Source organism: Pan troglodytes, chromosome 1 (assembly GCF_028858775.2).
Source record: "Pan troglodytes isolate AG18354 chromosome 1, NHGRI_mPanTro3-v2.0_pri, whole genome shotgun sequence".
NCBI lineage: Eukaryota > Metazoa > Chordata > Mammalia > Primates > Hominidae > Pan > Pan troglodytes.
Genome location: NC_072398.2, coordinates 214367853 through 214385832, shown reverse-complemented (window position 1 = coordinate 214385832; position 17980 = coordinate 214367853). Strand labels below are relative to the sequence as shown.

Here is a 17980-nt window from a genome sequence, read left to right as displayed (position 1 = left end):
CACTCTGAAATGACAATGGCAAACATCACTTTGCTATTGGCAAATTAAAAGAAAAACACTCCCTCTTGCTATCAACCTGGCCTCTTGCTCTAACATGTCTGACCCATGGTTTAAAATGCCCAAAAGCTGATGTACTCAAATTATAATACACTTACCTGTTCTGCACCAGCATTTATTTTTGTCTGGAGGAGATCACCATCCATGGTCCTGTAAATGTCTAACAGCATGGAATGATGAAGGGCAGTGTCTTTTAGGATATTTGGTTATATCTATATATATGGCTCTGAAGAAACCCAATATTGGGTGAGTTCCCTCAAACTTTTCACTAGGCATGACCATTGCTCTACTTTAGATAGAGATTCTGTGGGGCAAAACCTGAGAATTATCTGCCTGGCTATCAAGAAGATAGCTCCTTGCATTTTTGAGGGGAGAACACTTTTGCTTCAAGGGAGTGTTTCCTCCCAGGATTAGAAATCTTTCTGTAACCTCAGGAAACATTGCTGATGAAAACCAGGCATGGTGTGCTGCACAAGTTGTAGTAATAAGGCAGAAGTTAAAAGGAAAAGACAAGCTTTCCTGTACTTGGCTGACTCCAAGACCTGCCATACATAGAGCCCTAGCAGATCCTCGGTAACACGATCTGAAAAGTCAGAGCCCCGAAGTATGAGTTCCGGAGACTCTCTCAACACAGTCAGCCCCTAGCAAAGATAAGAGGAAAAAACAACAAATGCCTTTACTACCTTCTCTTTCCCCCTTTCCATTTCGAATTATTCAAGTTTTGTTAAGTTCCTGATTTCCCTTCAGTGCAACTGCAAGGTCACCAGCCATACTTGCATTGCAAGACCTGTGACAGTTTGATTAGCTGCCTTTGTTCTGCTTCTATAAGCCCTCTTGCCTGCCCCCGAGTTTCATGCCATCAAATTCCCGCCACGCAATTCAAACTAGCCAACCCCCTTTCAGAAGTGTCTATAAAGTCAAGCCCTGTCTTTGTTCGGGGCTCAGCCTTTGGATTTTAATCTGCTGGGCCTCAGTGCAGTCAATAAATCCTCCTATTTCACCCATTGGTCTCTCTGTTCTCCTGATTCCCACAACAGTAGTAGGGGACTGCGTTCGCACTTTCCCCTGGTCTTTCATGGTATGAATAATGGACAGCATTTTTTTTTCGCCTATAGTCGCAGGCTCGGTCTCAGTGATTGTATGCTGTGGTCAGCTGTTTTTGTTTTTGTGAGACCTTGTTTTCTTGTTTACTGTCCTGGGACAGATGTCTGTAGTCACTTGTTTCCTCGGGAGGCAAATTTCAGTGTCTGTGGGGGAGGTCTCCCATGTTAGCTGTGGTGGTACTTGGCAGGCAGAGCTCAGGGATCTAGGCTTCCGTGCTTTGTAGATTGCTCAATGGTCCCCAAGGCCTAGTGGCTTTTAACACCACTTGAAAACCTTAGTGTTTTTCCACTGTCCCCAGAGTCACCTCTTACACAGCCTCTTTTTTTGTTTGTTTGACTTATTCTCTGAGAGACAGTCTCACTGTATCTGGTGGCATCTTGGTTGAATTGATCCTCCCACCTCAGCCTCTGGAGTAGCAGAGGCACGAGTCACCGCAGCCGGCTAATTTCTGTTCTTGTTTTTGTTGTTGTGGTGGTTGTCTTGTTTTTTGAAGAGTTGAAGTGTCTCCATGTTGCCCAGGCGACGTGCTCCCGGCGACGGAGGCCGCCTGCCTGGGGGCGGGCTGGAGCCACGTCCCAGGGCTGGGGGCGCTGTGGGCACTGTGGGTGCCGCACCCACCACTGCCCGGCACCGGAGGCCAAGAGAGCGTTCCCGACGGGCTCCGCGGATGCCCCGCCGCGTCCTGCTGCCCATCCTGCCCGGGTTGTCGCGGGCCGGGGGCACGACAAGAGGCCGGGGCCTGCCCGGATGCAGCGGCCTGCAGGGCGCAGCTGTCCCTCCACCAGCCGGGGTCCCCTCGCTCAGCCCATGAGACAAATAAATGAATAAATAAATAAATAAATAAATAAAAGATGGAGTCTTGCTCTGTCGCCCAGGGTGGAGTGCAGTGGTGCGATCTCGGCTCACTTCAACCTCTGCCTCCTAGGTTCAAGTGATTCTCCTGCCTCAGCCTCCTGAGTAACTGGGATTACAGGTGCATGCCACCACACACCGGCTAATAGGTGACCAGTGACTGGACTCACAGCTGCAAGGACATGGATCGGTGGGAAGCGGCATGGAGGCGCGAGGAGGAGGTGGGCATGGGGGTGCAGGGAGGCCAGCAATATAAGAGGAAGATAATGCACAATTATGCTAGTGAGACTCTCTTTTCCAATAATGTTTGCACTTCTCAATACTACATTTAAAAAGGAAATAGTAGCACTTGAACAGTTAAGTAAGAAGATGAACAAAATTGAACAGAGGAAAAATAACTGTCTGAAGACATGTTGAAAATACATTTAAAGACAGTCTGTCTGAGATAGGAGCTGAGCTGGCCAATCCATCTTTTAAATAATTGAACATCATTCAGGTGTCAAGTATTTGACCTGGAGACTGGAAGGGGAGGAGAGAGTCCAAAAAAAAGTCAAAATATAAAGAAAAAAAATTAAAGAACTTGTCCCACAAATCAGGCAACCAAGGTCTAAACTTATACCCTCTGCCTGGGTAAATTGTTGTTGCTTCTTTCTGTGACTCTTAAAAGATGTATCATATACCTCATTTAATGACTTTGATTTATTCATGAAAACTCTATCCCCATGGGAAAAGCTGTTAAATGAAAAAAGATTTCTTTTAAGTAGAAAAATTATGAAAGGATTCCTTCCAACCCTCCATACCCAAAATATCTCAAATGAATTATATAGCTATCAATTATCTATATATATCAAAATATACCAATTAAAAATATCAGTTAAACCGTACATCAATTGAATTATGAAAGCAAGCTTATTTAAGTAGCAAAGAATAATGTGAAGGTTAGTAAGTATAGCTTATACTTAAAATACAATGAATTGAAAGCTCATGGCACTTCATAGAGTAGGAAGAAGAAACTTAATAGAAAGTGGTAGTTGGGAGAGAAGGACTGCAAGGGAGTTATTTGGAAAATGCATTTTTTATTTCTGCATCATTTTATTCACAAATTATTCTTAATCTTTTGTGAATTTGTGGATTTCTTGAACTCAAACCAGACTTAAAAATACAGTTATAGCACAGAAAAAAATCTTTAATGGCAAAATAAAAGCTAAGCAAGAGAGCCTTTGAAAACACATGAAAATAGCACACACATTAAAAAAAAGAAAGAATAAAGAGATGTACAAGCGACACCTCCTCAACCTTCTCACTTGGTGTACATACGCACAGTAAATTATTTTGGGCTCAGCCAAGCATGGGAGCAATTCAAATAGATCCATATGATATTCTCTGATTAGAAACTCTTGTGGAGTAAGTTAGTGAGTGTATCTTTGCCTAAAACAGTCATGTCAAAATATAGCTTCCTATAGCATATTTATTTAGTATCATTTTGGTGAAAAAGTGGTTATACAGAATAGAAAAGAGTTGTCCAAAACTAAGTGGTTGACCTTTCCAGAGCCATTACCTGCAGAATTGTTATGTAAGTCTGTTCCATACTCATAAAGGAATACTCAGCTGACCCAACTGATATTCTCGTGTTTTTTCCTTCAAGGGCTAGTAGAAGTCTATATGTTGTGGTGGAAAACAACCTCAGCCCTATAGTCCAACATTTGCCTAACAAAACTTGTCCTGTGATTTACAAAACTAGAACCTCACTGGTAAGTCACATTCCTAGAGTCTCCCCCATCCCTAACCCCAGTCACGGAAAATAAATCAAATCATTGTCACTCTTTCTTAACAAAGAGCGTACATTTAAAACTTGAGTAAAATTACAGGTACCGTCTGGGGCCTTCAAGGGGGAACTTGAAGTCTCAGTACCGCACTTGTCCAATCAGAGGATCCAAGATGAATATACTCAAGGACTTCATGCTTGGCATCCTCTGGAGACAGTACATAACCACCAGCTTGGTTTAACCGGAGATTCATTTGGGTTAGGAGAAATTATGTAGGCAATGTACTTAGTCAATGGAGGCCTTATGCCTGAAGACTTACAAGAATCTGAATTCGTATGTTACTTTTCCTTTAATGGAGTGGAATTCCAAATGAAAATAATCAAACAGCATGTGCATAAACATTAGATATCATACCCACATTTACAAAGACTTTATAGATATGCAAGTGTTACTGCGTCTGTCCCTAGCTTCTGTACAGAATTTAATGGGTAGCTGTTACTATTTTATTGTTGTATAAAAATGAGGAAACTGATAAGTTGTCTAAAGGTGCACAATCAAAACACATCAAAGCCATTGTGAAATACAGGTCCCCGGATTTCAAAAACAGATCTTCTGCTTATAAATTCAGTCTTTTTCATACTGCCATAAACTCCAGAATGGGAAAACAAAGTTACTATCAGAAAAGCTGCTTTTAGCTGGGCGTGGTGGCTCATGCCTGTAATCGCAGCACATTGGGAGGCCAAGACAGGCGGATCACTTGAGGTGGGGAGTTCGAGACCAGCCTGGCCAACATGGTGATCTCCACTAAAAATACAAAAATTAGCTGGGCATGGTGGCAGACACCTGTAATTCCAGCTACTTGGGAGGCTGAGGCAGTAGAATCGCTTGAGCTGGGGAGGCCGAGATGGCTTAGTGATCCAAGATGGCGCCACTGCACTCCAGCCTGGGTGACAGAGTGAGACTCCATCTCAAAAGAAAAAAGAAAGCTTATTTTTCCCCTAATCACCATAATATTCACTATGAAGTGAACATTTTATGGAAAATTATTGAGCACAGTCTTTTCATGATCACTGTATGCTGTGTTTCCTGAGGGCACTAACTCAGAGTGTCCTGTTACTCCCTCATCAGTGTGTCACCTGGACAATTCACCGAGCTCGTTCTCTCTCTCTCTCTCTCTCTCTCTCTGTGTGTGTGTGTGTGTGTGTGTGTGTGTGTGTGTGTGTGTGTCTGTCTGTCTTTCTCTTTCATTCTTTTCCATTTGGCCCTGTTCTGTCCCAACATGAAGGCAATAATTTGTTACCTCATTAATGGATCTATCCTTTTACTTTCTTAACCACTTCCTTATGCTACCCATGAAACCTAGTTGGGGCTCTGTTGTGTCTGATTTCCCCTGGCTTATTCCTTACTTTTTCCTCCTTTTCCAGGCTCAGCAGGGAGCTGCTGGAGGTAGTAGAGCCTGAAGTCTTGCAGGACTCACTGGATAGATGTTATTCAACTCCTTCCAGTTGTCTTGAACAGCCTGACTCCTGCCAGCCCTATGGAAGTTCCTTTTATGCATTGGAGGAAAAACATGTTGGCTTTTCTCTTGACGTGGGAGGTGAGTACCTTTCTATGAAGGTGATAAGGATCCACTGAGTCTTCCATATAAAGATCATATTCCTGCTCCAAGTGGCCATTACTGAGCTGAGAGATGTCATTGCTGCAGTGAGGACCTATAGGCACATGTAGGTTGAATGAAACTCTAGTTCTAACTGGAAGCCCAGACATGGGATGGGTCAGTGAGCATGGCTCTCTTCCTAGTCTCAGGCCATGCCTGTGGCACTCTGATTCTACTCTCATGACATTGGACCTGGGCAGATGTGACAAATTCAGAGAACTATGATTTTGACTCAAGGGTTTGTAGATTTCCTTTTTCACTCTAATTTCAGTGTCTAAAGTCTTCACAACCATGAACAATCTGAGTATCTGATGAGACAGGGCTAAATATTGCAGTTTTTCTCCTAGAAATCATTTGAGGGTATTTGCTTTAAATTGATTGGAAAAATATGGCATAACTGTTTGCACAAACTTGGGACAAATGATATTGGGATAACGATCTACTAGAATAGGGACATTTTACCCACAGTTTCTGGGAGAAAAACCGAGGAATTTCTATCATGACCAGCCTTCAGGCCTCCTGAAATATATCTCTCACAGTCTCCTATTCTTATGCTGAGGAGCCTGAGGTCCCTGTGTGAGGATTAGACAGTGGATTGTTATGTGTGTAGGGGAATCAGCTTAATGTGTCTGTCCATGTCTGAATTTATTGCAGAAATTGAAAAGAAGGGGAAGGGGAAGAAAAGAAGGGGAAGAAGATCAAAACCCACCATGCCCCAGGTAACTTTCAGCAATTGCGGATGCTTAATTCTGTGTTAACACCTGGAGGCAAGAGATTCAGGGAAGCCAGAGTGTGTTTGATTTCATGTTTTCAACGAAGGCTGAATGACTCCTACTGTCATTGCTGTTGGTTTTCATTGCAGTAGATGTTTAGGTTTCCATTTCTTCCTCCCCTTATCATTTACTAACGTACCATAGGATGACCATACCTCAAAAGCTGTACTCTCATGGCCACTGCATCGAATTTTGAGCATATTTTATGGAAAACTATTGCGCTCACTCTTTTCATGATCGCAGTTTGCTGTGTGTCATGAGGGCACTAACTCAGAGTGTCCTTTTACTCCCTTACTAGTACGTCACCTGGCCAATTCACTAGCTCACTTTCTCTCTGTCTCTGTCTCTGTCTCTCTCTCTCTCTGTCTTTCTCTTTCATTGTTTTCTACCTGGCCCTGTTCTATCCCAACATAAAGGCAATAATTTTTTTTTTTTTTACCTCATTAATGGATCTATCCTTTTTCTTTTCTAACCACTTCCTTATGTTACTTCTGCAATCTAGTGGGGCTCTGTGGTGTCTGATTTTCCCTGGCTGCTTCTTTAGTTTTGTCTCCTTTTCCAGGCTCAGCGGTGTGCTGATGGAAGTGGAAGAGCCTGAAGTCTTACAGGACTCACTGGATAGATGTTATTCGACTCCGTCAATGTACTTTGAACTACCTGACTCATTCCAGCACTACAGAAGTGTGTTTTACTCATTTGAGGAACAGCACATCAGCTTTGCCCTTGACGTGGACAATCGGTTTTTTACTTTGATGGTGACAAGTCTCCACCTGGTCTTCCAGATGGGAGTCATAGTCCCACAATAAGCAGCCCTTACTAAGCCGAGAGATGTCATTCCTGCAGGCAGGACCTATAGGCACGTGAAGATTTGAATGAAACTATAGTTCCATTTGGAAGCCCAGACATAGGATGGGTCAGTGGGCATGGCTCTATTCCTATTCTCAGACCATGCCAGTGGCAACCTGTGCTCAGTCTGAAGACAATGGACCCAAGTTAGGTGTGACACGTTCACATAACTGTGCAGCACATGCCGGGAGTGATCAGTCAGACATTTTAATTTGAACCACGTATCTCTGGGTAGCTACAAAGTTCCTCAGGGATTTCATTTTGCAGGCATGTCTCTGAGCTTCTATACCTGCTCAAGATCAGTGTCATCTTTGTGTTTAGCTCATCCAAAGGTGTTACCCTGGTTTCAATGAACCTAACCTCATTCTTTGTATCTTCAGTGTTGAATTGTTTTAGCTGATCCATCTGTAACACAGGAGGGATCCTTGGCTGAGGATTGTATTTCAGAACCACCAACTGCTCTTGACAATTGTTAACCCGCTAGGCTCCTTTGGTTAGAGAAGCCACAGTCCTTCAGCCTCCAATTGGTGTCAGTACTTAGGAAGACCACAGCTAGATGGACAAACAGCATTGGGAGGCCTTAGCCCTGCTCCTCTCGATTCCATCCTGTAGAGAACAGGAGTCAGGAGCCGCTGGCAGGAGACAGCATGTCACCCAGGACTCTGCCGGTGCAGAATATGAACAATGCCATGTTCTTGCAGAAAACGCTTAGCCTGAGTTTCATAGGAGGTAATCACCAGACAACTGCAGAATGTAGAACACGGAGCAGGACAACTGACCTGTCTCCTTCACATAGTCCACGTCACCACGAATCACACAACAAAAAGGAGAAGAGATATTTTGGGCTCAAAAAAAGTAAAAAGATAATGTAGCTGCATTTCTTTAGTTATTTTGAACCCCAAATATTTCCTCATCTTTTTGTTGTTGTCATTGATGGTGGTGACATGGACTTGTTTATAGAGGACAGGTCAGCTGTCTGGCTCAATGATCTACATTCTGAAGTTGTCTGAAAATGTCTTCATGATTAAATTCAGCCTAAACGTTTTGCCGGGAACACGGCAGAGACAATGCTGTGAGTTTCCAACCTCAGCCCATCTGCGGGCAGAGAAGGTCTAGTTCGTCCATCACCATTATGATATCAGGACTGGTTACTTGGTTATGGAGGGGTCTAGGAGACCTGTCCCTTTTAGAGACACCTTACTTATAATGAAGTATTTGGGAGGGCGGTTTTCAAAAGTAGAAATGTCCTGTATTCCGATGATCATCCTGTAAACATTTTATCATTTATTAATCATCCCTGCCTGTGTCTATTATTATATTCATATCTCTACGCTGGAAACTTTCTGCCTCAATGTTTGCTGTGCCTTTGTTTTTGCTAGTGTGTGTTGTTGAAAAAAAAACATTCTCTGCCTGAGTTTTAATTTTTCTCCAAAGTTATTTTAATCTATACAATTAAAAGCTTTTGCCTATCCCTCTGGACTGTTGGATTGTTTTTTACATTCAGTGTTATAATCTTTTGTTATGCTGATTGGTTTTGGTGGGTACTGATGTGAATTAATAAAAACATTTCCATTTCCCTGTTTATTTTCTAATCTCTTCCACCTTGTAGGCTATGTTTACCGTATGTAGCAGAATGCATTTACTCCATTTCTTGGTTCTAGATATTTATATTCTTTGTGAGAGTGTGTGTGTGTGTCTGTGTGTGCCTCTGGCATTTAGGAAGGGTTGTGTAGCTCATGTTTGATATTGATTAAAAATGTTTCATAGTTTTCCCCGCTTTGAACTAGACACACTTCTAATATTTGGTTTATACATTTTAAATTATGACTTTCAACGTCAGATATTTCCATATGACAGTCAGTTACATGATGTGTTTTCTTTTTCCTACCTCCTTTACCTGCCACTTCTCATAATGGTATTTGAACCTAAACATATACCAGTGACATTCTGTGGTTGTCATCTTGCCCACACCTTGGGTTTTGGTTTAGATCCACAATTAAATATATTAATGCTCATGAGCTGTTCAAAAGTGAATGTCACAGTCATCACTTGCTGAGTGGTGATACTCATCCTTAACAGAGTCCTCATGAGGGAATCAGGTCTCGCTGAGTTTAGCATGTTTAATAATCTTCCTCGTGGTCTTGATACATGGATCGCATTACTGGATATAAGGTGTTTGCCCAAAATATTTTTCTTGCATTTTTAGGAGCTATTGTCTTCCTTGCGGGACATACATGGTGTATGTTCTCGTTGTGGCATTCTATTTTGTTCTACCAGGACCTATAATTTCTGCCAGTTACTTCATTTGTTCTCTTCACCATGAGTCTCCAGAGGATGCTTCCTTTGTCCATGCCTCCCCATCTCCCAGCAATTCTGCGTTTCCAAGACTGGCACCTCTGGTCCTGTGCATGGTGAAGCCCCTTCCTTTCAATTCCCCAGTAGCCAGTGCTCTAATCCACCAGGTCTCAGGCATGATCTGTGTTTCTCCACATGCTCTTTCTGAGGATAGTTTTACCTGTGTTCTGTCATGAACAGGCCCTCCCTGCTGTCCTGGCCTCGATTTGCATAGTGTTTCCTGCTCCCTCTGCCCTTGTGTGGCTCCCAGACCAAGTGAAAGAAAATCACCTGAGGGCCACAGTGTTCCCTAGCCCTGGCGTTTAGGGGCAGGGTTATGGGTGGGATTTTTGACTCTCTAAGTTAACCCCTAGGGCTTTGAAGTGTCTGTTGAGAAATTCAGCTGTTATCATCCTAGGTGGACTTGCTCTCTCCTGTCCTCCTACTTCAAATGCAGAACTTCAATCATGTACAAAAGAAGACTGAGTCATATAATAGAACACACCCTTATTCATTGGCTGGCTTCACCAATCATCTCATGGCTGAACTTTGAAAAATACAATCTTAGCCACATACCTATGAAATGTATGTGTGTGTGTATACATATGTGAATTTGTTTCTGAGATTATGGAGGCTGAAATTCCCAAGATGGAAGGAAAGCTGGATACCCAGGAAAGCATTTGTTTCCCATTAGGCCTCTTAATTCTCTCCTGACCTTTGATTGATTGCATGAGCCCCACCCCCATTAAGGGGGGCAATCTGCTTCACTTAGTCTGCCCATCCCGATGTTAATCATATGTGAAACACTCTCTGGAACACAACTAGAATCACATTTGGCCGAATGTCCCGGCACCCCGGTGCTCAGTCACAGTGACACGTGCAAGTAACTATCACACTTGCCCTTTGTCACATTTGTCATTTCCCCTGTTTTTCTCCCAATCTGCAGCTTATATTTGTTCTCTTAATACTGTCTCGTGTTGAGCAAAAACTTTTAATTTTTATAAAGTTGAATTTATCAATGTTTTCTTTAATGGTTTGTGTTTCTTGATAACAAAGAACACTTTGCCTAACTGTGTCGTGAAGATGTTGTCTTATATTTTCTGCTATACTTTTTCTACTTTTATAGTTTATATTTAGTTGCATAATCCATTTTGAGTTAGTTTTTGGTCAGTATTGAGGTTCAGGTGAATCTTTTTCCTTTGGGGATATGCATGTCCAGTTGTTTCTACACAATTTGTTGACGAGAGAATGCCTTCTCCACTGAATCATATTTGGACCTTTGTCAATCCATTGGGTGGTTGAGACTGGTCTGAGGGCTGTCCTGGTGTTTGGACAGAGAGACAGGGCATGAAGTAGGGTGGTTCTTATGGGAAAAATTAAGGAAGGCACATTTTTCTATGAGGCCTAGGAAGCCCCAAGCACAATTGGGGTACCTTCTACCAGCATGTTGTAGCACATTCATCTCTGCTGTCTCTACCTCTCCTGTTGCAAACGCTTGGGTGTGCATAGACACTGAGGTTGAGTGGTGTCTTTGGGCACTTTTGAGCATTGACCCCAAAGCTCCAGCATCAAATCTTAGAATATCAAGCAGCCGGGTGGATCACCTGAGGTCAGGAGTTCACGAACAGCCTGACTAGCATGGTGAAGCCCCGTCTCTACTAAACACAAAAAATTTAGCTGGGCATGGTGGTGCATGCCTGTAATCTGAGCTACTTGGGAGGCAGAGACAGGAGAATCGCTTGAGTACCTGGGAGGCAGAGGTTGCAGTGAGCTGAGATCACACAATTGCACTCCAGACTGGGCAACGAGAGTGAAACTCCATTCCCCCAAAAACAAATAAATAAAAATAAAAGAATATCAAGCAGTCAAAGAAGCAGGAAAACATGACACATACTGAAGAATCTAATAATCTGGTTGAAATTGACACACATGTTGGAAATAGAAGAAAAGGACATTACAGCAATTAGTATAATTGTATTTTAATTAAATGGAGAGGTTGAAGATTTTTTAAATATCAAATTCTGTACATAAAAACTATGATTTACAGTGTGAAATGGAAGAAGGCACTGGATTAAATATTGCAGAAGAGAAGATTATTGAACTAGAAGGAATAGAAGTTGAAACTAACATAAATGAAACACACATTAACAAATGACTTGAAAACATATAAAGACCATCAGCATAAAAACTTTAAACACCCTAGTATAGGGCTAAATGGAATCCCCGAAGGGCAGGTAGTGGAGAAGAGAGACAAAGATATTTAAAACATACTGGATGAAAGATTTAGAAGCTCCATGGAAACCATAAACTTCAAATATTACAGAAATATGATTATCCTAAGAACAAGAAACATGCAGAAAACTTCACCAAGGAACACCTTAATCAAATCCATCAAAACCAGTGATAAAAAGGAAATCCTAAAAGTAATAAAAGGGAAAAGAACATGTTACATACAGAGCACTAAATATAAGGATGGCATAAGATTTCTCATAGGAAACTTTACAAACAAGAAGTTTGCAATAAAGTACTTAAAAAAAGAAAAACTGTCACCTACAATTCTACACCTGGCCAAATGATCTTTCAAAAATAAACATGAGAAAAAATATTTTTGAACAGAAAACAAAATGATCTCAATTTGCAGATGGTGTGATCCTATGTATAGAAAATCCCAAATAATACATACAAAGGCAAACACACATACATGCACACAGACACCAGACACACACACACACACACACACACTATCAGAGTTAATAAGTGAATTCAGCAAACTTTCAGCAAACAATCCATTGTGATGGCAATGAACTATCTGAGAAGAAAACTGACGCAATGATTTCATTTATCATAGCACCTGTAAGGATAATATGCCTGGGAATAAATTTGTTCAAGAAGGTGCAGTACTTGTACACAGACAACTACAGAACATTGCTCGAGGAGACTAAGGAAGGCCTAAATCAATGGACAGACATCTTGTGTCCATGGGTTGGAAGTCGTAACATGGTTAAGATAAAAATACAACTCAAAGCAATCCACAGACTCAATACAATCCTATCAGAAAGTGGCTTTTTTTACAGGAATGCCTGAGAAGAACTTCATGTTCCTAAAAAATAGCAAGTGTCCCCCCAAAACAAAAGCAATCTTGAAATGCAAGAAGGAACGTTCTCTATTCCAAAGGTCTTTAACTGCTCTCAGCAATACTTGGTAATCTTCAATATATAGGCTTTCACACCTTTTTTTTTTTCTTCTTCTTTTGTTTCTAGACACGATCTCACTCTTTCACTCAGGCTGGAGTACAGTGGCAAGATCACAGCTCACTGCAGCATGGAATTCTCAGGCCGATGACATCCTAGGGCCTCATCCACTGAGTACCTGGGACTACAGGCTCACACCACCACAGCCGGATAATTTTTCTGATTTTCAGTAGAGATGAGGTCTCACTATGTTGCCTAAGCTAGTTTCAAGCTTCTGAGCTCAAGCGACCCTCCTGCCACGGCCTTCCTAAGCGCTAGGATTTGAAGCTGGGCCTGGCTGGCTTTCACATCTTTGCTATGTAGTTTATATTTCTTGGTGTTATTGTAAATGTTTATGAAAGGAATCTTTTAAAAATTTTGTATTAAAATTATATATTTAAGGAATTACATATATTATATATATTTAAGGAATACAACCTGAGCACTATATATACATATACACATACACATACACATACATACACATACACATACATATACATATACATATACGTATACTATACATAATGAACTAATGCCTACTAGGTGAGGGGCTGCCTTGTGAGCAAACCCAAAGTCCTTGGCTCACAAAGCCTTGTCTAGAAAGATGGAGGGATCAGCAAGGTGGGCACACAGCAGGTTCTGTCTTTGGTGCGGGCACCTGCCCACTCAGGTCTCTGGCAATCCTGACCAGGCTTCACGATGGGTGAGGTGAGCTAGGAATGGGAAAGTGGATGATCTCAGATCCAGAGACTGCAGTTGTCACCTGGGGACCTGGCATGTGCGTGGAGGAGTCTCCCACTGATTTGGCCCTGGGTCAATGCCCAAACATGCACAAGGACAGGACTGTTGGCCTCAATGTTTTAGGAGCCCCCAGTCTTCTAAAGAGGGTTTGTGGTGGGGAAGAATGTTCAACAAAACAGAAGAGTTATGGGTACTCTAGCTTGGCAACAGAGAATACTTCCTTGTGCTACTAAATGACAATATTTGACAATTATGGATGACACAATTGAGCAACAGCTTTCACTGTTTAACAAGCAGGGTCTCTGGAACACTAGGTTAGTGCTGTCGGAAGTTGACTGAAAAGTCGGTGGTTTGAGCCCATCCAGTCGCATTAATGTTTCTAGCTGATGTGACCTTCCCTCTGAAGAGTCTCTTCCTTGGACCAAATATATCTTCAAGCTTCTCCTCTTCTTGTCTCTTGTCTATTTTCCACGGTGCCTCTTTGTTGCTTGAGGCAAAAAAAGTTCATTATTAATCCACACCCAGCAAACATCTACCCTTACTTATCCCGGTTTTTAGGGTTTTGAGTTTGTTTGTTTTCTCAGCTTCTCATATTTGGAATACTGGGAATTCCTAAAGTGGAGAACAACAGAACCTGAATCACACCTATGGTGAAGCCACAGGCCCTGGGTGAAAAACCTCATCTGCTCGCGTTTAAAGATAAACACATTAATTTTCTGTGCTTCCATTTCTATCTGTCTAATGGGCTAAATCAGAACACTTAATTTGTCCAATGTTTAAACGAGCAGTGCAGGAAAAGCGTGGAGCCAATGCCTGTCACGTAGCAATTGGTCAACACGCATGAGCTCCTATCAGCGTCACGGCCTCCAGCATTTCCATCAGGCTTTGATCTTTGAAACGTCCTTCCTGATATGAATGGGTCATTCTTCAAACATTCTCTAACCAATGGCCATGACATTGTTCCAATGTGTATTATTACAAATACAACTGCAGAGACCAGACTGACACATGTATCTGTCATGCATCGCTTGTCTATTTCTCCGTAGATACCTGGAGATGGAATTGTCAGACCAAAGTATTTATACATTTCTGATTTTGCTAATTTCTATCCAAATTACTATGAAAAGAAGCTGTAACAAGTCATACTTTTAATACTTTATGAGAATTCTTTTTTTCTCCATCTTCTGGCCAAAACTGGGAAGTACTTGCCTACCATTTCCTCTGAACTCACTTTTGCCAACATTTCTGTAGTCACACAGTGGGATCACATTGCATGCATGACATCAAACTCAAATCCTTAATTGAAAAGAGGGGTTCACATGACTGTATAAAAATTTATATTCAAAATACAAAAATGCAAACATATATGTGTATACAAATACATATATACACACATACATATATGGGAAAGGAATTTTTTTATTTGGATACTTTATCAAAGTTATATAGACTGGAAAATTTGTTTAGTAAAACAGCAGTCCCCTTGTGTACTCCCAGAGTTTCATCACGTAGAAGCAAGTATTTAGTTATTTATCTCCTTATGTCTAAATAGATATTATTCCTTTTTGATTTTCAAGTGTAGGCACTATCTCTCCTTCACATACTTGCTCATCACCACCGCCCCCAAACATGCCTCTCACTACCTTACCCTCTAACATGTTTGTGTCCTAGTTTGAGGGCCAACTACTACATTATTATAACTTGTATATGTTATTCAGAGTTCAGTCACACTGGATATACATAGCAGGAAATGAAAGGCCAGTATCTTCAGGGACCCTCTCTCAAGTGGATAAGCTTCAGAGATTTTTGTAATCTTTGGTCACCCTCTCCATCTTTTTCCTATTCCGGGTAAGTACTGGATCTGATGGGCCCAGCTCAGGTCAGGCACTCTCTCCTTGAGCAGGGGAGAGCAGGACATCTTCATGTGTAGTACCAAGAAGACACTGTCCAAAGAGGGATAGGTAGTTCTAAGACAGAAAAGTCAATCTGGGGTATGGGTAGGCAAAATGAGGACACACAAAAAAACCATGTCTGTTCTGTGAGGGGAGCATGCAGTAGAGGGTGGATTCAGAGTGGGAGGGGAGAGTTTTGAGAGATATGGGCCATGGATAGCCCTCTGTGGGCTGGAGCCACGCAAGGCTGTTGGGGTCTCTCAGGGGCAGGGAGCTGAGGAGAATCTGCCTTCCCCAAACTGGGAGACTGGTGAGGGGACTGTCCTGGTCACCAGACAGAAATGGGGTCTGGGCCAGGGCAGTTCTGGTGGGAAAGAAAGAACAGGACATCTTCTCCTTAGGTAAGGTTCTGAGTTCAGGTCTTGGTAGGGAGGGAGGTTACCTTGGGCATTGGCCACTGAAGATGGTTGGCCAGATGAGCACACTGAAATCTATGTTCTATAAACTTGCAGTTCTAGGAAAAGAATGACTGCAGTAAAGGGTCTTTAGGAAGAGGAGGTGGAAGACCTGATTTGGGTTGGGGGCTCCAAGAAGAATGTCTGCCTTGCTGTGCAGAAGTCTTCTGCATAACCTCCCTGGTCCCCTTGCTCAGTCTCCCGGCCAGACCCCCAGAGTCCCTGCCCTGTGCGCCCTGGAAGTACACAGTGAGTTCAGCCAAGGCATCTCCAGCCGGGACTCATCCCTGGGCATTTCTGTGGCCTGGGGTGCCCTGGCCTTCTCCAGGCCCTGTCTTGCAGGCAATCATCCTGCAAGGGAATGGGAGAAGGAGGCTACTTGACAGTTGACTCTGAGTGGCTCCACAAGTTCCTGACTTAGCTCCTAGTCACTTGCAAACCTATATACCCCCCTCTCATCCCCCAAATGATGAAAAGAAACTTTGCCAGGACTCATGCCAGACAAATAGAACAGAACCGTTCCATAGAGCCAAGGTCTTAGGACATCAATAAGAGATGGAAACCACCTGCTAGAAGGTGCCACAGTGGGAAGCTTGTTGGAAGGGAGCAGTCACTGAACTGTCAGGGTGAATCCTGGCTCCTGGCCCTCACACGCCCTTTCTCCCCTTCCTTCCTTCTCTCCTCCCTCCTGTCTGCTCTTTCCCCTCTCTCCCCTGCATCCCTCAGGTACCTTCCATGGGCCCTCACCCCTCCTTTTCAGAGGCTCCAAAGTGAGCCCTCAAAATACTTGGTAACCTTGGGCATTTCCAAAACTGGAGAGATTTGGCCACACCATTTTTAGGAGCTAGGAACGTCCTCCAGAGCTCTTGCCTAAATTTTTCTGCTGATGAGAAGAGAACAAAAGAGTTTCCATCTGATCTGGTCCTAAGGCAACTGCTCCTTGGAGCAGAGTCTGGGCAGGAAGAAGGGGGTTGCCCAGGGCCCCAGACTTGCCCCTCCCAGCTGCTGTGCTCCTCTCCCCTTCACTGCGGGAGAGCTGGCCAGGGATCGGGAACCTCTGTTCTCCACAGTTGCTGCGATCCCAGGCCCAAATCTAAATATTGGCTGATTTAGAAGGCTAAGGGAGGCAATTCCCTGGAGAGAGGTGTCAGGATCTGGGACAAGAGCAGCATCTGGTTGCCGTCCACAGAGACCCCAAGGACAGGAATCCACTGGTAGCCCGTTGGAGGGGATCCCATGACAATAAAATGAAACGTGCGCATTAGAACTGGAGCCAAGACCAGGAGCTGAAAAACTGCGCCGTCCTAAGGGATGAAGGAATTAGGGAATCCCGGAAGTAAAGTTTTTCATATAGGTCATTTCTTCCAAAGAGACACAGGGCAATGGCCCAATGACATGAATAAAAGAAAACTCAGGGTCTAGGATTGAGGGGAGGCAGCCTTTTCAGTGGAGGAGACCTGTCACCTGGAGGCCCAGGGTCTCCCTGAGAGGGGAGGGGTCTTGCTGGGTCGCTGGGTCTAGGACTCCAATTGCACACAGCCAGTGGCCTGGACGGTGGGTGACCATGACTGGGGCAATTTCCCCCATTCCGCTTAGGGAGCAATAGGAATATCATTGGCGTTATACAGAAAGGTCCCACTGAGACTTGAACGCTGATCACCGTACTCAGAGTCCAAAGCGCTCACCATTACATCATGGAACCTCACAATAGCTCGTAACTGGAGGGCACTGAGTTCACAGAGCAGCCGTAGTTCCCACGCACCTGTGTTCATGCATTTCCTCTGATCCCTCAAGCAACACCGAGGAAGGTGGACCTGAGAGGGAGGAGTCGTCCTCTTTCTTTCTCTGCCCTCTCCTTTGATCAACTTTTACCATTTCCTTTGCATCTTAGAAAATGAGGCAAAATCCAGTTTGGGCTTAGGGCCAGAGAAGAGCCCTTGAGGCCTCCCTCATGGAAAACATACTCTCTCAGTTTACCAGAGTTTCCTGTACCAAGGGGAAATTTCTGCAAACAGTAATGTTATATTCTTTTTGCCTTCCCTCTTTTCCCTTTGCCCAGGGAGGCCAGATGATTGTCAGAACAGGACTTGGGACTTCCTGGGTGCCTCACTCCCTTCCTCCATGTAATAAATAATAGCTGACACCAAGCAAGTGGGATTGGGAGGCAGGGAAGCTTTCATTTTCTTTTTCATATACTTTTATGCATTTGCTTGGTTGGTTATGGCAAGATTTTCTCACCAGAAATGGAGATTTGTTGGATTGAAAATAAA

The 17980-nt window shown here is 43.2% G+C and overlaps 1 protein-coding gene across 1 annotated transcript in view; it reads left to right on the top strand.

Moving 5' to 3' along the window:
• LOC129136527 (neuroblastoma breakpoint family member 15-like) overlaps nucleotides 1-8526 on the top strand; it is a 49589-nt gene extending 41063 nt beyond the window's left edge. Inside the window, exons 8-10 of the mRNA XM_063804772.1 lie at nucleotides 5204-5376; nucleotides 6091-6155; nucleotides 6772-8526. Of these exons, the coding sequence (XP_063660842.1) occupies nucleotides 5204-5376; nucleotides 6091-6155; nucleotides 6772-6807 (274 nt within the window). The 3' untranslated portion in view covers nucleotides 6808-8526. The remainder of the gene's footprint in view (nucleotides 1-5203; nucleotides 5377-6090; nucleotides 6156-6771) is intronic.
• The last annotated feature ends 9454 nt before the right edge of the window (nucleotides 8527-17980 follow it).